General features: G+C 41.9%; 1 protein-coding gene and 1 long non-coding RNA gene across 2 annotated transcripts in view; one reads left to right on the top strand and one right to left on the bottom strand.

The window, feature by feature from the left end:
* LIMCH1 (LIM and calponin homology domains 1) overlaps nucleotides 1–24,163 on the top strand; it is a 182,002-nt gene that overhangs the window by 130,966 nt on the left and 26,873 nt on the right. The window contains exons 12-20 of the mRNA XM_040594728.1: nucleotides 306–650; nucleotides 1,358–1,681; nucleotides 2,244–2,477; nucleotides 3,454–3,699; nucleotides 4,626–4,661; nucleotides 9,380–9,506; nucleotides 12,351–12,505; nucleotides 12,702–13,104; nucleotides 16,886–17,107. Coding sequence (XP_040450662.1) covers nucleotides 306–650; nucleotides 1,358–1,681; nucleotides 2,244–2,477; nucleotides 3,454–3,699; nucleotides 4,626–4,661; nucleotides 9,380–9,506; nucleotides 12,351–12,505; nucleotides 12,702–13,104; nucleotides 16,886–17,107 — 2,092 coding nt within the window. The remainder of the gene's footprint in view (nucleotides 1–305; nucleotides 651–1,357; nucleotides 1,682–2,243; nucleotides 2,478–3,453; nucleotides 3,700–4,625; nucleotides 4,662–9,379; nucleotides 9,507–12,350; nucleotides 12,506–12,701; nucleotides 13,105–16,885; nucleotides 17,108–24,163) is intronic.
* On the bottom strand, nucleotides 12,513–23,614 carry LOC121088511. The gene is made up of 3 exons (XR_005827974.1): nucleotides 18,063–23,614; nucleotides 15,596–15,637; nucleotides 12,513–12,693 (listed from the first exon to the last, which is right to left on the bottom strand). It is a non-coding gene; the product is annotated as an uncharacterized LOC121088511 (long non-coding RNA).

A 24,163-nucleotide genomic window follows, 5' to 3' on the forward strand; every position in this document is an offset into this window, starting at 1 on the left:
GGTCTACATGAGCAGGTAAGGGAACTGTGGCTTTGTTAAGGTGAAGAACTGTGTCTGGAATGGGCCATATGCTGCATTCCTTTCCCTAAGGAAGAGCTTCCATGGATGTGCTCCCAGAGTTTCCCCAACAGGTCTGCAGTATCTTCAGATTTTATCTGTCATTTGGGCCTCAGTATGCCACAGCTTTTTGTACCTGTGTCTTCGAATTTTAAAATAAAAACCCTTCAAAAACCTTAGGAGCATTTAATCTGCTTTATTCTGGGGTCTCATGTTGGGGGGATTCTTTTATTCCTCATTCTGACTAGTGAAGAAGATCTCAAATGTCGCAGTGACACTCTGCCACCAGCTGAAATCACAGTGAAAGCAGCATCCCATGATGATTTTGCTGTCCGCAAAGCCAGAGCAAACAGAAAAGCTGGTAGCCCCAAGCAGAAGTTCGTGCATTTTGGGCCAGTAACTGAGATTGATCAACAGAAATGGGACAAGCTCGTTATTGGCAGAGCTTCATCCAAGAGTGGAACAGAAGAGGAAAGCAAGAAAGATGGTGTGGAGAGTCACCCTGGTGTTGAAAGCTCTCCTTCAACCACTGTTGGCAGTCTTGGGTTTGCTGAACACAGTGATGAAGTACCTAAGCCACAGAACGACTCCAGGTATTTGGTGTGGCTTAGGAAGCGCTGCTGAGCTGGAAATGAGATCTGTTCTTGCCAGATGCTGATGTGCATGGGGGTGGACTGCGGCGTAGACCAAAGAGCTGTTTATGCACATGGCCTTGTTCAGGCATGTGATGCCTTCACAGTATCTTAACATGTTTAGGGTTACACAAAACAGCGCTGTGTGAATGTCTTCCGAGAGCTTGCCTCGAATTTTCTAATGGGCACGGAAATCGCTGGTATCTCAGCCTAAGCTGTCGTTCAAGCTTTTTCTGCTTCTCAAATTCCAGTGGCTTTGCTCTGCCTGCTTTCAGCACATTAGGAATTTGTCGTTCAGCTTGCTGGCCTCACTGATGTTCAAAAAATGCTTTCTTCAAACTTGATGGATTGACTTTCTTTTTGAAGATGTAATGCTGAACCAGGGTGTATTGGTGCTCTGTGTTTCTGGCATTTATCAGGAGGAGAATTACAGCTCTGGGAAGTTAACGTATTAACAGAGCTTACATTTCTTCAGCTTTGCTTTTATTGCGTGGTCTGTGGCTATAGCAAGAATTTTTAATGAATGCTTTTAGCAAGCAATTCATTCATTGAAGTCTGTGTGTTCATAAAAACATTTGAAAACTGAGTTGGAGGACTCTTCTTCATACCTTTCATTTGACCTGAGAACGTTTTGTCTATCTCACCCCTCCTCTCAGTCTCATTGATAGTGAGGTAGCCAAGTCAGGTACAGATGACTCGTGCAGCAGAATGCCAGCACCTGCCCCGGCTTTTGGCATCATCTCTGAGAAACAAACCCCATGCAGTTTGAACAAACATCAAGAAAGCACCAAGGAAGACTGTGATGGGCTTTTACCAGACATTGAGAGAGATGATATGTTGGTTAGAAGGATGGGAACTTTTCAGAGGCGCACCACTAGCCCTGTTCCCAAACATGGTCCCCCCCTGTCAGTAGCTCCTCGTCTGCTGCAGCAGCGGCAAGGGGAGGCAGCAGCTCCTGAGAAGGATTCGAAGGCTCCACAGGAAGCAGAAAGGTCAGAGAGCAGAAGCAGATCCCTCTGAGCTTCATGCCTGGGGTGTGTGTGATGTTAGCTTGGATCAGTCAGCAATGTTGTTCGCTCTTCACGTGGCTTTTAAAGATGTGTTTTACTCATTCGTCATGGCATGTGTTCTGTTTTATGAAATTACTTACAAGAATGTATCCTATGAACATAAACCAGTCTGTTTTCTTTCATAATATTTAAGTACTTCAGTTCTTAATTGCTGTTCAGCATGAAAACAGTCTTTCATCTTTTGGGGGGATTTCTTTTACAATCCATGGTGCTTTGTCCAGACTTTTCTGCCAGCTTCTAAGTGAATAATTCCTCGCATACATTTTTATGCAATCCCCAACTTCTAACGAATCACCTACATAAGTGTGGCATTCAACATAGTTTCCTCATGCTCTCACTCCCCGTGCTGTAGCTAAAGTTGCCTACTTGTCCATTACTCTGCAACTGTGCTTTGAGTAACAGTGCCCCACGTTGCCTGAGCAGCCAGTTGCGTTTGCACAAGTGAGCATTATCACAGACCAGTGTCACTTGTCTCCCTGAGCAGTACTGTCACACGAGAAGAGAGCCAAGAACAGCTTGAAATCCCTCAGCTGCAGAGCGGTGGAACAGAAAACAAAGTGAAATTTCCAGACCCACTAAGAGATGACATGTTGGCCAGAAGAACTGGAGCTTTTCTAAAACAGCCTGTGCCCAGTGTTAAGCAGTTCCTTCCCATGCCATTTTCAAAGCAGCAGAGTAAGCAGGGCTCAGCTAGAGAACTTGAGAAGAAAAGTACGAGGTAAGAAAGTTGTGCTTCTCTCTTTCCCTTATAGCTGGCCCTGTGGGCTGTTTGTAAAGATCTCTTAATCTGGAGGAGTTGCTTTTGGACCAGCAGCAGTTTCTTCCATGGTTGTCCTTGATTCTGTGCTGACTCTGCTCAGAAGGCAGCAGGGCCGGGTTTCTGGCCCTTTTGGTGGACCCTGTAAAGCAGAGCTCTACCAGATGCAAAATTCTCTTAATAGCACGTGGAAATGGATATACATAGCAGATCGAGTTACATTTGCAGAGGTTTCTGGTTAAATATAAACTAATAATTACAATCATTTCCAGCTAGAAACAGACCTGCTGGATGTAGATGTAGTAGGTTAAATGCTTGTCTATGACTTAGATGGTGCCAGTGACTTCCAAACGGGAAGTCTAGAGATCCCGAGATCCCTCCTGATACTGCTCAGTGTCTTTCTAAGCACCTTTGTTCAGATGTGTGAGGCTATGTGGGGAAGTTGGTGGTTTAAGCCTTTGAACAGAGTTATCGTTGGCTGGTTGAGCCACATGCAGGTGGTAGAGTGGAAAGGTTCCTATTCATCAGCCTCTTCAAAGTACATGAGGAGAAGGTTATGCACATGCCTGTGCATACACAGATGAAACACTAGCGTACGGTTCAGCCAGGAGAAGAAAAACTCATCTGCCATAGAACTGAACAGCGGTTTGATGTTGAGAAGACCTTAAGTTGAATACTTTAGTTAAAATATGTACTTAATACTTAACCTGTCCCGGACACTGCCAAAGATTAGTGTTTCTGACATAGAGGAATGGAAGTACAAGCATTTGACTGTTAAAATTATTCTTTGTGTACCTGCCTCACTTAGCTTGTCACCTATCACCTATGTGGGTTTGCGGGGGTTTTAATTGTTAACTTACAGCTATGCTTTTCATTATGTGATTTTTCAAATGTTGCTTAATACGTCTCTTTGCACTGCTGCCTTTGGCTCACTCAGGCCTGAAACATGTCCACAAGTCTGCATTAATAGCTCTGGAAAAGCTGTAATACAACCACCGCAAGAAGAGCAGCAAGGGCAGGAAAAATGCAATCTTCCTCCTGCAGGACAAGATGAGACTGTTTGTACTGCCCAAGTGGGTGAAGGCCTTAATGAAGTCCACCTTGGTCAAACATCTAAGCTTCAGGAGGTTCCTGAGGAAAACAAAACAGAAACATGGTCATCCAAGGATGAGCATCTGCAAACGTGAGCTCTCTATGGTGTGAATCACGCAGCTTGTACGCCCCTGTGTGCACACTTCAGAATTCAGATTGTGCATTGCCTGATGTGTTTTCAGTCCAGACTAAAATACTGTATGTCAGTAATACACTTTTGAGAAATGAACGGAATAGTTGTGTCATGCATTTTCATTTGAAATATTGGTATCAAAGCTAATGGAAAGGAAATATTTGATTAGAGTATATATGTTGAATTGCAAAAAATGTTTAAGAATAGCAGAGGTTCAGCTGGCCTCTGCTCTTTTAGAGATGTGTACCTTACTTCTCCATGATTAGAAAATGTTGCAGTGTTGACTTTTGTACTTGTTCTATGATAAATCCCAGGTACAAATATGTGGTTTGCATGGCTCTGAACAAGACTGTCACTTTAGCGAATGACACTGACCAGTACCTTTTCCCAGCTACCCACCCCCACCCCCCCCAAAAACCCCAACACAACAAAAAGGAAATCCTGTGGCTCACTTTGTGCCTATAATATTTGTCTCTTCCTTGCTTCAGTAATGGTGATTCTGAGCAGTCCTGTGGGATGTAACTGTTAAGTTTTGTCTCCATTCATCGCATGTGTGGCACTTAATCTAAATGTTAATATATTGTCTGTTTTCAATAATTATTTTCTGCACCCATTTTAGGTATGCTTCAGCAGATTTTTATAATGGGGGCTTAGTATGGGGTCAGGGAGGGATGGGTGGTGTTCTTAAGTAGTTTGAGCTCCAGGTGATTTAGGTAAGTCTTTTTCGCTGAACACATAATCCTTGAATAGTATGAATCTTTTTCGGTCAGCTTTACTAGTACAGGTTGGATGTTCAAGTGACAGTTACCCAAATTGTATGGGTCCAGTTGCAATTACTACTTAATGTATTTATCAACGCTCTAATTTTATATTTGGTCTTGTAGATTCGGCCCCAGAACTGCTGTGTCTGATGACGCAGAGTAAGTTGTCTTGTGTTCACAAGATTCTATTTTAAACAACTTACACTGCATGCTTTTCTGTCTTTCTACTAATTTAAAATGCAGTTGATGCCTCATTATTATTTTGCAGTGTTCCAGCAAATAAATTTTTCAGAAAAGTGCTGAAAAATGGAATGCAATATGGCTTACATTGCAGCTAAAAATAATGTTTATATAAAAACCCATAAAAACTGAGCACAACACTAATGCCCAGCTGTTGCTTAAAGTATTGTTTCCTCTTTTTTTTTTTCTTTTCTTTTGTTTTTCTTCTGAATTTCCATTGCCTCTAATCAGCTACAGGTAAAGAGAGTTGGGTTAAATCTGGGCTGGGTGTTGAGGAAAAAAATAAAGTATGACCTGTACAGGAAGAAAAAAGAAATCCCAAAGTAAAGTCCATTGTGATCTTCAGAATAATCCAGGAAAATGCATCTTCAGCAGTTTTGTTGTTGTCTTTTAAAAACTTTCTCCTGAATCCCTTCTAGGTTGGGTTTAATTTAATAATGTACTAAACTTCATTTTTATAAGCTCTTCACCTCAGTGCTTTACTTCTGACAGAAAGAGTAGGACTGTGATACTTATTTCACTCAAACGTTTTAATTGTGTGTATATGCATGTAAACTGTAGTTCAGAATCATATGCATTGGCATTTAGAAAGCTCTGTGAAAGTATTAGCTATTCATACAAAGTGCTTGCTTTTAGAAACAAAGTAGTTGGGAACTACCCGCATAATAGTGTCCTTAATATCCTCCTCCTGTTCACAGAAATGCGTATTACCTCCTCTGTCTCCCAGATTAAATAGCAAAATACAAACAGCTGGAGGGGTTTTTTACAACAAGTATATACAGGGACTTACTTATATGTCATTTTTTGCCCTTTCCTCTAACGGTAAAGGCTAGAATCATGAACTGAATATTCTTCACAAGATCTCTAATACCTTTATGCTGAGCAAAGCTTGTGTCCTCTGACCACAAAGTAAATGTGGCCATTTTCAAGCAGCAGAAATCTGTTCAATCAAATTAAGAAATGAGATAAAAAGAGCAGAACAACACAGACGTGTTGTACGTTACAATGGGGACGACTTTGCCATTTCAGCAAGCCTACCTGTCTGATTGATTTGTTCATATTTTCCGCCACGTTTTTGCATGCCCGTATTAAATGCAAACATGAGAGAAGGTACATGAGGATGCCTTTCAAAGAGGCATTGCAGTGGGTTCGTTGTATAATGTGAAGGTAGCAAAAATGAATATATCATATTCTTTATTCCACATTGATTCTGATTTTGTTTTAAAAGGCAAAACAATAAATGTTCAAGCCTCATTGTCATACTTTCCAGATGTGCCACAGTTTACAGAGCACTATTATTCTAAACTGTCTTTTAAGTTCTTATAATCAAAATGCTGTTTTTCATGCTGAAGACGAAGTACTTGTGAAGAATCTAATAAAATATGGCTTTCAAGTAGGAAAAATGAATTGACATTTAAAATGCTTCCAAACTGTTTGTCAAATCTCTTTCGAAAACTCTGTTACTCGAATTCAGTCTTAGACTAGGTGCTGCTAATTCCAGCAGCAAAAGTGGAAACTCCTTTATTAGACTGACAAAGTTCCCTTTGCTGGTTAGAGAGCGCTGGGTACTGTCACCAACCCCAGCCTGCCTCACTTTGCATGCTGCTGCTGATCAGCCCCATTCCCATCTCCTGAAGAGATGGGGCTGCATTCTGGTGATAGCCTGACAGTACCAGCGTGAGTTTAGACTTATACCTCATACTTTAAGCCTGACAAGCAAATAATAGTGAGATGAGATTTTTGAGTATTTGTTCACTGGAGTCTGATTCCTTAGCCAGCCTGTTGCTTTTTATGTTTTATTGGGGTTTCTTAAATCTTAGTATGCCTGTAAAATGGTAATGCAGCCACATAATAAATGCCTTTCATGAGGATTTTTAACATATCCTCATAAAAAAGAAGGTTTTTACCTTATTTCTCACTTTTAAATTAAAGTCTGAACACTCAGGTTCTTGCGGACTTTTTTTTTATCTAAACATGACTTGTTTAGATCTGTTTAAAAAAAAAAAAATGCTGCATGATACCACCGACAAGAACAACTGTAATTTGCAAGAATAAAGTAGCGTAACTTAAAATTCACATCATCTCAAAGATCTAGCCCTCCAAAATACACTGCTGGTCTCCACAGTGTTTTTTACCAGATCTTTGTTAGAACAGCAGGTCTGGTACAGCGGAAAGGCTTCTTGCTTCCAGACAGGGTTTGGATACAGTCCGCAGGGCTTTGCTGATGGCAGAGGATTCACAAACATGAATCCGGTACAGCTACATCTTTTGCGTGCTGCGTGCCTGCTGGCCCAGTGCATGGCTGAAGGAAGGAGTATATCTAGTCTTGTTCGTGCAGGTGGTAGTGATGGGCTTGGAGCCATTTGTAGCTTCTGTAAGAAAGAAACAGGACAAAATCATGCGGAACTCATAGTGAAAGTGTCCTTTGGCAGTAGCTCGGAGTTTTCGCCTCTTTGATTCTTTTCTAAGGATGAACTTGTCAGGTGGAGAAGTTGACGTAGGCATTTTAGTTGGCCGTGTCCATGTATTCAGGGAAGCAGGTGGTCCTCCTTCATGGTTACTGCATGTTGGTCAGAGAAGAGCACAGCACAGTGCTTTGAGATGTTTCCTTCAGGTTGCTTTCTTGGGAAGACCCGTTTGTTCAAGAACATATTGCTGCAGAGCTGATGTTCAAACCTGCCTGGTTACTTATCCAAGGCAACGAAGGCCCAACAGCAGGAGGTGGCAACCAGAGCGAGCAGAAGGTGCATGTGGGGTTGTAGTGTACAGTTTGATTCCTGGCCTAGGCTGAAGCCTTTTCCAGAGTACCTTTTCTATTGCATTGTTAGTAGCCATAAAACCTTTGGTTTTGCTGTCTCCATGCACACTGAGAGCCCCGAGTGAATACAGGGAATAAATATTAGCCTTCCATTAGGACAGTAGGGGACTCTGGTAGAAAGTACTTTTATTTTTCTATCCCAAATGGCAGAGGGTGATTACTTGTGTACTCTGCTAGAACCAGTTACCACCATTTCAGGTCTCCTGCTTGCTTCTACTGCATGTGAATGAAAAAATCTCTGACATGAGGGAGGGGAGCAAGAAAGGAGCTACACAACCAGTTTGACCTAATAGGCACAAGGTGGCAAATCTGTAGCACTAAAGGTTTTTCTTAGTGTGAGTTTCAAAAGCCCTTAAACTGGAATAAACCCTTTAAGGGTGACTATTCCAAGTTAGAAATCTTCCAAGCTGCCCCACCAGTCTGCAAAATATGACTAATATTTAAATGTTCCTTAGTGGGTGATATGCCTTTAGTTTTAAAAACAACAAAACTTGCCATCTCTTTAGGTTCTGTTATTTAGGAGTGCTCCAGTCCAATCCTGAGCAAGGCAACCCTTAAACTACCCACAGAGGAACCCAAACTTGTGTACCCTCAGCACTCGGTTTAAGGGGTGAAGCATGATAATAAGCTAACCTTGCTGTTCATGCTTAAAGGCATAGGATGTGTATTCTGTCCTTCACTTTTGAGTAAATACAAACTAACAGGATGGGATCTGTGTATGTCCTTTGCCATCCACCTTCCAGACCGTTCAGTTTTCCCTTGAGAGTGGTTCATTCCCATCTTTGCTTGCCTGAGTACAAATGTTGGCTCAATGTATATATGCACAGCTTTCCGTGTCTGTTCACTTTGATTACTGTGGACACAGTTCCCTACGATTTTATCTCCATTGGATGTTTTCTCCTGCTAGTTGGCCCACTGGCTCACTAAAGCTACATTTGAAGACTGCTGTGAAATCACTTCATGTGGAACTGCATGGCTTCCTCTTTTTTTTTTTTTTTTTTTCTTTTTGCTTTTAATGGCACAACTGAGGTCATGTTTTACTAATAATAGGTGGGGGGGTGTAGTCAGTACATTATCTTCATGTGAAGATCTTTATGTATTGTGAATGGATGTATGGTATCAAACCACGACCTTTTTATCCTTTAACTCTCCAAAGGTCAGGGACAGAAATAGAATGTGTAAAAAGAAACTGTTTGTTCTGAGCGTCAGCTTTTCCTTGTTAGGATAGCTGTGTTAATGAGTTGGTGCTGATAGCATTGAGTTTCTTCGAGACAGGGAGGGGAGAGGAGGAAGTACCATGCTCTTGGCACTGCATGTACTTCTCCGTGCAGGCTCTCCTTGGTTGTGTAGCAGTAGCATTTAGTATATCGTGCTGCACCTGATATACTTCTCAAGCCTCTCTTGTTTTACATTGAAATGGAAGCTTCTGTCTGCGGTGTTAATTGGAGGGGTCTTGAAAACTCACTGGGAAACAGATCTTCAGAAGGTAAAATGTTCTGAACTCTGCTCAGAATAGAATGATTTTAATAGGAGCTATTGATGACGTTGTAATGTTAGTAATGCTTCTTAGCGAGAGTCAAAGTTGCAGTCAACTAACAAAAACAAGAGAAAGTTGAGGAGTATAATGCCTGAAGTACTATGTGGGAGCCATAGGGATGCTAATTGGTCCTTCTAGGGGGGACTGCTGCTTTTGGGAGCTTCATAACGGTTCAGGTGTCTGATTCTTCTGTAGCACCCTCATGTGGCTTTAGCTCTAACATGCTGAAAGAGTATGAACCTCTAAATAACACTGCACTACTACTTATTTCCCCCTGTTTAGGAGTATGAGCATGTTTGACATGAGATGTGAAGAAGAAGCTGTGACTCAGCCTCATAGCAAAGCTCGCCATGAGAAACTGCAGAATATACACAACCAGCTGAAAGAGGATGAGACCAGATGGCAAGATGTGAGTGTGTAACATTGTCTGCAATGCTGACATTGAAGCCAGCTAGCTAGGCAGAAAAGTACAACCTGCTAAATCTACAATTGCTCTCTAGCACTAAAATAATCAGGAGTGCTTCCTTCACTTCCCTTCCCCAACCCCAATGGATTGTTGCTAAAAGCATAGACATCCATAATTTGATGTAAATTAGAGCATACAAAGTCTTCTTGTGCCTCTGCCTGTGCACCGGGTGTTTTGCTTTTTTTAAAAAAAGCTAATTAAACTGGGATTAGGTAAAAATGAAAGCAGAACAGTTCTAACTGCTGATTTCTCTAACTTTTCTAATTAGTAAATGCCCAAAGTGACAAAACACAAGGCTAAGCAGGACAGTGAATAAATAGGTTGGACTTGGCTTTAATAATTTTGCATAGATACAGAAAGTTTTTGCAGAAGTCCAGAAACAGTGACAGAACATATTCCATCTTGTCCAAGCAAATTACCCTTCAAGTTAGCTACACCCTGCTTGGGTTACAAGGCCTTTCCAAACCCACTTTCCTCTATGTGTTTTTTAAGCTGTCCTGGCATTTGGCATTATCTTCAGCAAATTAGCAAGGACAGAAAAGCATGGTTTGCAGGTAAGTTAGTATCAGGGGTTTTAGTATCAATCCTGTTTATTCCGAAAGACTGATTTTAAATGAGGAATTTGGGACATTTTTTTTTTAATTAAAAAACCCCAAACAAAACACGTCTTTTCAAGAAGCTAGTACAGTAATTTCCCATTATAAGGACAGCTACTGTGAAACATCTCGGAGAGGTTTTTGGTAGAAAAGTCCAAAAAAGAACAGTATATATAACTAAGAAATAACTTTTCATAGTAGAAAAACGAAGGACTTCAGCGGAGCGGTCTGTATGTGTGGGAGCCATAATTTCCCAGCAGAGATAAGAACGAGTCCAAAGGCATTCAAGAGGTTTGAAAACTCTTTGCTGTTGAATGGAAAATCCTCTGAGCTAAAGTGCATAAGTTTTCCAGGCCCTCAGCGCCTTCTGCACTGAACTAAAAGTTCTGAAGAGGTACTAAAAATGCCCTTAACTGGAATGTCCTTGGCATTCAGAGGGTTTTATGGAGACAACACCGCATTCATGGTCTGATATTTTTTATATGCCTGTGCTGTAAATTTGCCAACAATTAACAGTTTCATGGCTTTTTTTTTTTGTTATTGTTATTCTAAAGCATCAGAGCTGGAAAAGATAAACATGTCTGGTTTTTAATCACAAAAAGAGGAGGAGGGCTTATGTTACAAAATTTGCTAATGAAAAACTAATTTCCAAACAATAGGAAATAGTGGGAGTAGCTGAATAAAGAAATGCTTTGGTACTTCAGCGAGAATAATTAGTAACTGAGGAAAATGAAAGGCCTATGTTTCAAGAAGGGGATTATAGGCTGATATATGTAGGTCATGTGAAGAAATACTTCAATGAGCATTCCCTTGAGTGTAATGTCAATAATTTGTGGGTTTAAGCTAAATTAAAAGTGACAAGGTTTGTTCCTGGTTTTAATAAAATAAGTTATGCTTGCAGTACCTTCTGCTGTTTACCAATAAAAATGCAATTAAAATATTTGGAAAACCATGTAATTAATGAAAAAGCTTTTGACTTGAGTATGCGTACAGAATGTCTGGGTTTTATTAAAAAAAGAATTTGTTAGAGTGCATGAAAAATAATCTGTATACCAATCTCCTGATGTTGTAAAGTTAATGATAAGTGTGCACTTCCAGTTTCCTGGGAAGTTATTTTTCTTTGCAGAAGTTCTGCAGAGGTTACTTTTTACATGTAAATTTTTTTTTCCATTACTAGTTAGCTGCAAAAAAATTTTACAGCTTAGGAAACCTACTTACTATAATACTTTTACTGTAAAAAAGATCTTGTCTCTGTACCCTCCAGGACTTGTGAATTCATAACCCAAGCAGGATACAAGACATAGGTGCCCATAACAGGCATCTCCTGTGACTCTCTGGTTTAGTGTCAGGCTGGTTTTGCAAGAGAAGTAAAGAACTGGAATCAGTCTTTCTTCTGGACAATTTTAGGCAGGCAGATTCCAAAAACAGTAAGATTATTACTTCAACAAGGACATATCTATATAGCTGGATACAAACCACAGGCTTTTTGCTCTGTCACATCTCTTACCAGCCAGGTGTGAGCCACTTTAGTCCCTAACCTGTGTTGCTCGGATCTGGGTCCAAAATATTGGATGGTGCCCATGGGGAAGAATTTAAGTTTGGATGCTGCACTGGATTTTTCTGTGCATGGGTCAGCCATGCTTGCCTGCAGTTGACTGATAGCATGGACAAAGTATGGGACTAACAAGTCTCCGAGACATGCTGTCAGTGCGGCTGTAGTTCATGGTGAAACAGCGTCCCTTACTCCAATGAACTCCTGCCTCCCATACATCTGATTATTGAAATTCTTCACCAAACATAATTTTGCTACTTCATCTTCCTGGGGAATCAGGTTTTGTCCCTAATGTTGGCACAAGTAAAAGTGAGTGCCCTGACTTGTCCTTTTAGACCAAATTTCCTGGTATTATTACCTAGCATGTTTCTACGCTTAGCATGACAAAGCTAAAAAGACAATACACCAGCAGAGCTATGAAATCCTTACTGGGTCCTGCTGTTAGGAGAAAAATCAGTCTTCATTTTATGGTATAATCTTCTTTTCTCTTTAAAATAAACATTGCTGCCAGCAGGTGATGGGACCCCAGTCCACAGTGAGGAACAGGCTTTGCAAAGCGGCTGGCTGTGTTCATTAGTTTCTCTGGCCAGTTTTTAGCTATTTGCAGCTCTGCATTCAGGTGCCTTCCTTCTCTCACAGGACCTGGCTCGGTGGAAGAGTCGTCGAAGGAGCGCTTCACAGGATTTAATAAAAAAAGAAGCCGAGAGAAAGAAAATGGAAAGGTTATTGTCTGGAGACGGAACAAATGAGCGTAGAAAAAGCATCAAAACCTACCGAGAAATTGTGGAAGAGAAGTACGTTCTTTTACTGAAGTGCAGTGGCATGTCTGAAAATGGTGTGTGGTCCATAGGTGATAGGTAACTGTGGACAGCCATGCCTGCAGGCCTGGGGTGAGGGAGAGGGAAGGATATTGATGGAGCAGAGGAAATAGGAGTGATTTCTGGCATTAATTTTAATGCGATGGTCTCTCTTGTGTTGTCTCCTGTGCAGAGAGAGAAGAGAGCGGGAGCTTCATGAGGCATACAAGAATGCAAAGTCACAGGAGGAGGCTGAGAGCATCCTCCAGCAGTACATCGAAAGATTCACGATCAGTGAAGCTGTCCTTGAGCGTTTGCAGATGCCAAAAATTCTGGAAAGAAGCCATTCAGTGGAGCCAAATTCCCCACTGAAGGACCCAAATCCTCTGAGATATTTAAGGCAACAGTCACTGCCTGCTCCAAAATTCACTGCCACCATTGAAGCAACCATTGTTCCTACTGCTGAATTAGAGCCCAGTGGTTCAACGGGCCGCACATCTCCCAGCAAAAGTGTTGTCTCCAAGGCTGTGCCTATGCTGACACCCAAGCCTTACTCACAACCCAAAAATACACAGGAAGTTTTAAAGAACTTTAAGGTAGGATACGTTGCACTCCCCAAAGTCAAACAGGAGGCAAAGAGATCCTGACTAAATCGTCTGAATGTAAATGTGTTTAATGCAATTAAGTAGAAAATGGTTGCTGCATTCTGATGTTATAAAACTCAGCTTCGTGCTCTGTGCTGCCCAGTCCAGTGGTCTCTTCTTGGTTACCAACCTTCTTAGAAACTTGACCTGTTTAGGATTGAATATTTTTGCTGGTCATTTTTTCTCAGGCTAAATTTGTTTGGGAAAAGACAGGGAAAGGGGGATCTCTAAGAAAGAAGCAAGGCTTTTTCTTAGAAGGAGGTTAGGAAAGAGTATGTTGTCATGGTTTTTTTTGTTTTTAAACAAAAGGGAAGGGGCAGGGAGTGTGGAGGCCCTGACTTCCAGAGCAAGACCTGAACTGGCTTTTGTGTCAGGGATCTGATTTTCCCCATGCCCAGACAAGCATGTCCCCTTCAGCCAAGTCATAAGCCTTTGTGACACTGCAGTGTGCATGTATTAGTGTGGAGAGCCCCTACTCCCTCAGAGTCAAGACCCAGCTTGGCCAATGCTATTCTCTGTCCTAAACATGCTTCTCACCAGGGATGAATGTGGAAAGCTGCTTCACCGGCTTAAAGAGGGGATGCAGGCTGTCCATGCAGGTTTAAGGGAACCAGTTGGTACTGGGGCAGCCATGTAACTGGGGACTGTTGGTGAGGGAGGGCAAGTGACTGCATTGGATTGCAAAAACTGTGCAAAGATCATGGGAGTAAAAGAAGTAAGAGAGCTCTGACAAAAGCAGAGCTGCCTGGAATAGGGAGCCGGCTATGAGTTTTGCGGAGGAAGGGGATAGAAGAAGAGATAGAAGCTGGGATATGAAACCTGAGGAGTGTATCTTTGGCCTGGGTGGATGTGGGGAAGGGGAATAAGATACTGAACCAATGATGAAGGCAATGAAGTTGGGTGTGTTAGAGAGAACAGGCCAAATAAGTCAGGTTTGAAGAAATCTGCTTCTCGCAGTGCCTGTAGTAAGACTGGAGCTTCCCCAAGTCTCATTGTAGCCTTCTAAGCAGTGCAAAGCCTACTGGCGTGGGTGTCCCCAGCCTGTAGAGTTTTGAGTCCTCTTGTGTCTGCCATTGCTATCTGATACTTCGCTAGTGGCATGCAGGGTCCCTGCAGCCTGCTGATGTCCCAGTAGCATTGCTACCATGTATATTCAGGTTGTTTACTTTTTTTAAAATAAGTCAGCTTTGTATAGATGGTGAAAAAGCTTGTTGTGATGTCTAGGTCCTTGAAGTCTGTCCCAGCTCCTGTGGACCCCCCCACGTTTCCTAGTTGAAATGTGAAACTGGTAATTTCTATTTCTCCTATACTTCAGCTGGTATTCACCTAGAGTTTACATTTTAGACATCAGTGAATCATCTTTTCTAATCCATGCCACTTTTTTCCTCGGAGAACCAAGATGTATGTGTGTATCACCCTCACGTTAATGCATATATAGTTCACATATGTGGGGAGAAACTAACCCACGGACACTTCTACCCTCCACCACCCACCACTAGAAGTCTGTCTAGATCTTGTTCACTTGATGTGGAAGAATGTGGTTTGTCTCAATAGGAATCATTCCCTAGCACATGTAGCTGTAGCATTATTTTCCCTTGAAACACCAGTCTGTCAATGATTCTCAGCTCTGGTGACAATATGTTGACTTGCTCCAGATCAGAAGGAAAGGAGTAGGTTTGTTTAACTCTACAGCCAGGACATCTATCCTGATCGTTCAAACATTTGGTTTTCCTCCTTAATATAAATAGAGAAATGTCTTAGTCTAAACAGAGACACTAAAATGGATGGTGCAGCCTGCAAATGTTTTCCTGACTCTTTTATTTCTGAAATCTTTCAAGACCTGCCTCTCTAGTAGGTAATCCAGCACACAATCCCAGAAGACTTGGGGCTCGGTGTCTGCCCACACTTGCATTTGGAAATAAACCCTAGGAGTGCTACTGTGTTGAGTGGATAACATCAGTGAGGAAAGAGAAGGAACTTGTTGATCTGTAAGATCTGTAAGAAGGGGTGAAAACACTACTTGCAGACCCAGGGAGCTGATTGCACGAGGTGCTAACTGCCTTCACCTCCCTGCACGCACGTCTGTCAGAGCTGAGGATGCCCAGCAGCTTGGAGATGGCCCCTTAGTTAATCACCCTCAGATAGAGAACAGACCTCTGGATGCATGTATACAAGAAGTCAATGGGAGGAGTTTGCCTTCAGCTTAGCACTGGTGGCATATACTAAGCTGGAATGCCGCTCTTGAGGTACCCAAGCTGTTTACCTAAAAGTAAAGTACTGAAGATAATTCAATGATGAAATAAAGAGTGGGGCAAGGAGGATGAGGTGGGAAGAACTTTGTCGCCTTAAACTGTGTTTCAGTTTGATAGAGTAGTTTTGACACTTGCTGCATCAGTTTTCAATAACAGTAAAATAAGCGAGAAGGTCCCATGGTGTGTCTTACCTCTGCACTTGTTTTCACATGTGTTTTTTGTGTATCCCGTACCTGTGGAGAAACCTGAAATGACTAATCACGATATATATCCCGGATAGCTTCTCTAAGAAATCACTGACCTATGCCAATTATACCCCCAAAGTCCAATGATTAGCAGAGAAGACTGTCCATATTTACTCCCTCACCTTTGCGTTGTCTCCATGATGACCATTTTGCAAGTAAGGATCTCTGCACAGAGTAACAAAGCTCTCCTTCAAATCTATTTAAAACTCACCTCTGCTGACAAGCCTATAAATATCTGTGCTGTAGCTAGGCAGGAGCAATATGGTGTTACTGATACCTAGTCCTCTCCTGGTCTCTCTCCAGCTGGGCCCTCTTACGGTGAGTGGCTTCTGAGTTCTTTGTAGCCAGACTTTTTTCATGTATACCATGGCTTCTACAAACAGCCCTCCAAAGTGAAGTCTTTACATGCCACCTCCATTCAGAACATAATTACAAAGTATTAAAGTCCCAAGAGGAAGCTGTATCAGTGCAGAGGAAGAAGCTAGAGCTGATTTTGTGTTTTCATCCTTGCTTAAGGGTTTCTAAGTGGGAATATGTGCCCACCAAGGAGCTAGCTTGACCCTGAGAACAAAGTAGTTAAACTGTTTCTGCACTCTCCTTTTCATGGAGACCGCATAAAATCATTTTCTGGGAAAGCAGCTATCTGTTTTATCGCCTCATCAAGAAGGAGGAATGCCCAGTTTTATTTGTTGGTTCCTTGCTTCCCTGTTAAAAACAGTAAAGAAACAAGTGAATGAACTCGGCTGCTCCTGACCCTTCAAAGTTCACATGACAGTGCTTCAGGAAGCATGGTCTACTAATACTGTGGTGCGTTAGTCAGGGTGCGTAGCAGTTCATCAGCATAATTAGTCCTGGGGAACCTGCTTGCCTCCTGCATGAAGCAATTCAAATCCCAACAGTTTTAGTCTAAATTTGACATAAATCTTTTTTGTTCTTTTAAACTCCATTGATCTGTGATGCATGCAGAAGGTGCCTGTATGTTACTGGGAGAATGAAATCTGGGAACTCGGGGAATCCAGAAAAATTGCTATTACTGCCTGTCTGTATTTTGTTTATGACCCACCTGGAATAGGGTTTTCTTCTCTCTTGGCTTGTTGAATGAAATGTGTGCTTGGCTCTGACCTTCACTTACGGCACAGACTGTGTCAACAATTGTAGTATCATGTTGAAATCCTAATTTCCTAAATTCCTCTGAATGCTAATTGTCTCAGCATATTTATTTAACTGTATTCGCAGGTAGATGGAAAAGTCAGCATCAATGGAGAAAATGTCAACGGCGTGGAAGAGAAGGATAAAGAGTGTACAACAGTAATATTTACTCCTTCGCCAAGCAGATCTCTGAAATTTGATGAAGTAGCCAGAGGGGACAGGCCCCCGGTAGAGTTGAAGAAGGACCCCACAAGTGTTGAGCTCAGTTTACAGAGGCCTGCCACTCAGAGTGTGCACAAAGAGCCAACAGTAAGACCAACACGAACAAACCAGCCTTACTTTCTCTGCCAATTTTCTGTCTCATAACATATTTAATCACAAACTAATGAAATCCAAGTGCTTATGTTTGCTTTATTTCAAGAGGGTGTGCCCAGACCCGGAAAAAAAAAATCCTTTGTAAATTAAAGGCTTCTTTTTTGGGATGTGGGTAGAGAAATGGGAGGGAAAGATTCAAAAAACTTTTTGCAGTCGGTGCCTTTTTTTTTTTTTTTTTTTTTTTCAGATGTCATGCAGCTGATAAGCATGCGTTAAATGTGCTGGGCCAGGGAGAAAGGGAGAAATGGACTCTGTCCCCCAGCTATTGTGCAGATTTATTCAGTGCTTCTCCTGATGTTAGCTGATTAGATCACCAACATAATTGGACTCTGCGAGCCATTATAATTAGTCTCAGTTTTCAATTTTCAAAGAAGAGCATGTGGATGTGCTGGCAGTTTTGAGCATTCAGCTTTCATTCCTCTCTCAGAAGTATTAGAAAAGGGGATAAGCTATTGAAATGCTCAGAGGGACCAATGTGCTTCTTAACTGCCTTATCAAAGAAAAAAATTAATTTTACCTTTTTATCTTTCACTCCCCCTCTTACCCAGAGAAAAATGCAGGAATAAAACTAGAGCGTATCGCAGCAGGAATCTAGATGCTACAAAACTGTAATAAAAGTAGATAGTAAAAACAACACAAGAAACAAGGACCAGACTGCAAATAAAAGCATGTAAAAGGGTTGCAAACAAGTGGCAGGAGAGGGAATTCTTGCTGTTACTTTCTGTGTAACAACAAAGAGAATCGGAGATGTGGTGAGAGCTGGAGTATGATAATTTTTTGCTTTCTTCTCAGATTTCATCCAAGCATTGGCCAGATGGGTAACAGGGAGCAGGCAGGGATCTGCCCTGGGGAGTGGTGGTTCATTCATGCCAAAGGGCTTGCGACTTACCCCCCTGCTTCTGCCAGTCTCTGGCCATGGACAACCAAGCCTTGGAGCCTGCAGCAAGCACGGGAGCTGGGATGTGCTGTGAGCATGGACTTGATCCTGTCAGAGGGAGCTAGTACAGAGTCCAAAGTGAATGATTTGCAGGGAGGAAGGCAGGGATGGCAGAGCAGAGGCTGCTCTTGTCAGAATGAATTGGCTGTAGGGTAAAAGCTAGTTAAGCGTTGTGTCTGATATGGGAGAGCTAGTAATGGGAATGTTTGGAGGATAGAGAAAAGCCTCAGTTTGCTGTAAGATTAGGATTAGAAGCACAATGGCAATCAGAAAAGTAGCCAATTGAACATGTTACTGTCTCCTTTTTTAGAATTTCCAGACCAGTATAGCTGTAGAAGAGTTGAGAGGAAATTCAGAAATAGAAGCCACTGTTAGGGGTTGGGGGTGTTTGTACCTGCTTGATGCCCTCTCATCCTTTCCTTTCTACAGCTCTGAGGATGATGTGGCCAGCTGAACACAGATTTTTCTATGGCCGCTTTCTGCTTCCAGTGTCTTAGCCCTCATGGTGATATTGGCAAAGGAAGCAGAAGAGTTTGAATTCTCACGTTCCTGGTGACTGACATTTGCAGAATACCTCCTGGTTTGTAAGCTTGAGTGCGCTTAAGTGATGAAGCCATCTAGAGAGAATGAATGTGCACCCCAGTGGTGCTATTGACAGAGTTTCTTTGCTCTAACTAAGAGTTTTATATTGCTAGCTTCATGATTTCATCAATAATGTGACTGGGTAATGCAGATCATCATAATTACTCCTGGCGCTTCAGCTTCAAGCAAAGGTATGTGTCAAGCATGTCAAGGGCAGAGCAAGGAGAGCAGACTGCTTTGAGGGCGATCTTACATGGGGAAACAAGTGGAATGCACTGAGCGTGATGGAGGGGGGGAAGAGAAGGAGAGCTGCCTGTGGCTAGAAGGGAATTTGCCAGCCTAAAATAAGATTGCAGGGTCTGTTCCTCCTAGATGTTTGCTTCTCTTTACCCAACTGCTTCGTTTTAATTTTCCGTGTCCCCAGGCCTTAGTCTAAGGCATTGGCAGTAATTTAGCTATTGAGCATGCAGAAATGCCCTGGTGCATTGATGGGAAGGGCTTAGATGCCAGGTTACAGAGATGGGGCATGGTGCTGGTGCTTGGCTTCTTCACTGTGTGAGCTGGGGCACAGACCAGCACTGCTATAGGCAGTTCGGTATGGATGCGATCAGGGGGCCTGCAAGAACTGCACAGCTACGCTGGACTCGCTTCACTCAGGCTTCTCCCTGTACCTATTTTACTTCAGTTTCTGGACAGCTAACACAAGCCTGCATCTGCGGAGTCTGAAATGCTAAACTCTTCTCTGAAGGCATAACCCCTCCTAGGAAGGCTGGAAATTCAAATTAGGAAGGAAGAGAGCCTCCTGGGCTTGTCCCGCTCGCCATAAAACATAGCCTCTTGCTGGGTAGGATGATGAATATCTTAGTTGTCACTGTGAGCCCTCCAGAGGAGAAGAAGGGGGTTGCTTTTTGCCCCAGCAGGATGGGGCTTCCAAGCTACACGTTCTTGGAAGTAAGAAAACCTTCTGAAGCTGCCGCTGTAACACCTCCCACAAGGAGAAAACAGGGCTATAGTTTTTGTCTGATGCTTAACCCTACTGAATTTTTAGGAGAAGAGGAGAAGACAACAGAAACAGGCATAGCAAAGCAGCTGAGATGAAGAAGCAGAGCTGTCTGGAGTGGAAGAAACAACTACGTTTCTTTTGCCTTGAGAAAACTTACAAATGAGCATGTTTTCAAAGGCTTTTCTAAACTTGCTTTCACTGCCTTTATTTACTTTTCTTTATTGATGCAGCTTTTGTTAGCTATGTCCTTCCCAGGCTCTGAGTAAGATTCACAGGCACTAGTTCCTCTGTCTGTTAGGAGATGCTGTTTCTAGGTTTTTTTCCCCTGGAGTTGCTCAGAGACTTGTTTCGGTTTTGTATTTTATTCGTTCATTTTCTGCCGAGTCTCATTTGTGAAATATATATTCCTTTTCATATATACATTACCTTTGGCCCTCCTGTCCTCCCCTTCTGATTCTCCCCCTGTTCTTTGCATGCCCCTTGCTCCTCCTCCGTCCCTCTTAGGGCTGCTCCCCTGCTGTTTCAGTTCAGTTGTCAAATGAACTAGCCCTGTCTTCTCTCTGCCTGGCAGGCTTCCCTTTGAAGCTCTGTAGCTCTGCTCTAAATCTGTCCAGTTGGCCTCAGGCGTTGTCTGTAATACGGGAAGAGTCTGTGCAACTGTACTTCAACAGCTCTTTTGGCCTGAAGTTTGGAAAACGGTTTAGTCAAGTTGCACCACTTAAAACGCTAATACGATTGAGGGTTTTGGGGAGCTAGAGGAGTGCAGGGATCATTTTGTATGGCTGAGACCTCAGTGTCAGATGTCTTTTTAACAGAGAAGAACCTCATCTATATGTGAATCAAATAACAAATAACAAATCAGAGACTGATTGGAAAACATATGTAACTCCTGCCTAAATCTACTATGAAATGAGATGCAAAAAGCTGCAGCAGGTAGGGAGCCTGGTAAAGAAAAATATTATCAAGAAACTATACTTGTGTCTGTAGTGTATAGGTAAAGTACTTAGATTGGGGGGAGGGATTTTACAAAAGAGTTAACTTTATTCAAAATAGCATGATAGCATGTGAAATTTTGCCTATGATTTCAGGCTAGAAAGGATAAATTTAACCTATGAGCAAGACGAAAATATCCTACCCGGTGTTTGTGGAGCTATGTGCTGCTAAGAGAGGCAGTAGGTAAAGCACACCTCTCTTACTGCAGCTGGAAAAACTGGGACAAAGGTCCAAAGACTGATCAGTCAGCGGCAATGCCAGCAATAATGTGAGAATCGTCTGCTCACCCTGGTGCTGCCTGTCAGCCATTAGGTTGTGTTTTCTTTCCATTACACAGAACAGCAGTGCACATTAAAAATGCTGAGAAGTTGTATCCTCTAGCTCTTTGAATCAGAAGTTGGCAAAGTAAATGTTTTATTTTAAAAAAATATTTGTGCAGATTGTAGTGTAGGGGGATTAATTTGTCAGTGAGTGACATCACTGTATTTTAACCAATCTTAGTATGAGCATTTAAAAATTATTGGCTTGTTATAGCTCTAATTATAGCTTTGCTGTGATCAACCAAGAAAAAAATAAATATAGACAGCAACTTTAAAAAGATCAGGGCAAGGTGGTGATGGTGGAGAGAGATTTTGGCTTTCTTTTAATTTTTCACTAGCTAGCTTAAACTTGTCTATTTCTACTCACTGCATGCTTGGCACAAAATAAACTTGTTTTCTATATCCAAGTAACACTCTCCTTCATCTTCAAAAATCCACTGATTGAACTGAGATTAAAGTACAAGCTTTCTTGTGGTTGAGGATTGTTGGCCAAACTACAGGAGAGCAGGGCTGAAATCCTGATTTGTACATATCTGGTAGGACAAGTCTTTGTTCTTTGATTCATTACAAGAAACACTTGTAGAGTAAGTCCGTCTGTTCCCGATTGACAGCTTTGCCTTGAACCACACATGGGAAGATGTGTGAAGGGCTGGACTACGTGAAGGGAAAAGGCTCTAGGATGAGAAGTAAGAGCAGCAAAGGTTCAAAGCAGCTAGAAGGGAACTGTGCTCAGGATTTGGTTACGAACTTGGCGTCCATGTCTCCTGTCCTCCAGAAACCTTTTCAGTGTCTGTAAGAGGCAGGAGCTTATTTTACATCCGAGTTGAGCAGTAACTGCAGAAAAATAGCAAGCAGGAATACTTAACATTGTTTCTTGCAACACTTTCAAGGCTTCTTTGTCAGTTACTGATCCACTCTGATCTTTGTTTCTAATAGCTGGCCTGAGCATAGCATTATACACTGCCAGGTGAGGCAGATAATGTGTCAGAGCAGTGTTCTGGCTGTAGTACTATGCTGGCTTAGCATGCAAGGCACTTAGCTGTGGCAGCCCAAGGTCATGCCACTGTTACTGCTCACAGCAACAGAAAATGCTAGATTTGATGAGGAGATCATTGTATAAAATTTTTGAAGTCAATGATATGTATAGAACTTCAGTCACAGAAGTTTGAAAGATGTGTCAGGCAATTTCTACATGTGGCTGTTGACACTGCAACCAATTTCAGTCCTGAGTGATTTTACAGCATTTAAAACTGTAGTTCTAAATGATTCTTCCTGGTATCTCTGCATTCTTTCTGGTTCCAGAGAGCTTGTTTTGTCGTGTTTTCATAGAAAATAACAGTATTTCATGTGATTTTGTGTACAAGTAGTGTTAACCGACCTATGTTTTGATTTAATTTACAATAAGGGTTAATAAAGTTCTACTGTAACCTCCTTTGGAGTTTGAATTCTTGTAGTAGTTGTGATGTTCGGTGTTTTAGGCGTTCCTAGTTATGTATTTTTAGGGTTTTATAAGGGTGTAAAGTTCTGCCACAGCGATAGTGTGGCTGTTTCTGACTTGCATGGTCTTCATTAAAGAAATACTTGGACTGATATCCTAGTTCATGGGATAAAAATCCTGTCTGACACAAACTGAACTAATTTTCCTGCCTAATAGGTGTTTGATAACACTGTCTAGTCAGCTGTGCCTGTGTCTTTGTTAAATGGATACCTGGTTAGCAGAACTGAGGTGTTGCTTTGTCCTCTGTTACTGATGTGCTCGTAACTGCAACTGCAATCAATATTTAACTTTCCATCGTGGACTAAGGCTTCTAAATCCTAAATGGAGAAGCTGACTTTAACTCCTGAGTAGCTAGATGCCTGGGGTAATAAAAACACCAGTCCAAGCAGAAGCATTCTTCAGTTTTCAGGATTTAATGGGACCAGCCTTGTTCTGGGGGCAGAGATAACCACAGCCCCTATGCAGCAAGGTGTTTCCTACTTCCCTTGCAGGCTTCATTGCCTGTGGTGGTGGACAAGCAGGTGTTGTGTGACCTTCCCTTGCAGGCACCTGCAGCAGAGCCAGCATATGGAGTGGCTCTGTGATCCTGCAGAATGATGCCTCTGCCCACACAAATGCGTGTGGCTGCAGTGGGGTGGTGTCGAGAGGCTGTGTGGGTTCTTCATCCCAAAGCATGAGAGCTCCTCTGAAATGCCTCAGAAACATCACTGGCCACGTTGTTAGTTTTTTCAGTGTCCATGTCAAAATACGATCCTCTTAGGCACAATGAAATGTTTGTATGCCTTTTTGCATGTTCAGTAATAACATCATCATTCGATTACAAAATATTTATGAAATGTGAATGATGGTAGTCTGTGGTAGAGAAGACATTTTATCAGCAGTATCAGTACAAGAATTTTCTTAAGTGTATATACCTGTGGATAAAATACCAGATAATATTACATTACTTGGTCTTATAAATAGAATTAGATATGGTGGGAATGACAGAGTTCCCTAGTGAAGCTGACTTAATTTTTTTATAAATTACTTACTAATCAGTTTTATATTTTTAGCTCTGTGTTGCTAGCATTTAATTGCTCAGCAGAGGGGGAAGAGTCAAGTCTTGCGAACAGGATCAGAACTTCTGCATGCCAATGCATGCCATTGCAAAATTCAATTTTCCTGCAGCAAGCAGTAGCTTTTTTTTTTTTTTTCTTTTACTCCTCTTTAAAAGAATTTCTATAAATAACGTCTATGTCTATACCTGGTTCAACCTCCTGGATATAGGTTATAGGTAGATTGTGCAGGATAGCTACATGACGCAGCACTGTGTTTAGGTTCCTGAGGTAACTCTAGACCCAGAGGTGATACAAGTGCATCATGTCTGTGCATTCGCCAAGCTTTTAAAACCCTCTGAGAGGCCAGTATGGCTGTGCTCTTTCCCCAACTCCAGCTGCCGTCAGCACTTGACTTCCCTGCGTGTACGTAATGCTGTTCAACACTTTTTATATCGGCCTCAGTTTATCACTGTTCATAGCTTTAAAGCCTCTGAGGTTGAAATTAAAGCTGATTTAAAAAAAAAACAAAACAGTTTTGACGGTTGCTTTTTGAGAGTGGAGGGTGAATTCCATTGCTTTACCAAAAATAATAGCAATATAAACATTAATAATGGAAATTT

This window comes from Falco naumanni, chromosome 1 (assembly GCF_017639655.2).
Source record: "Falco naumanni isolate bFalNau1 chromosome 1, bFalNau1.pat, whole genome shotgun sequence".
Lineage (NCBI taxonomy): Eukaryota > Metazoa > Chordata > Aves > Falconiformes > Falconidae > Falco > Falco naumanni.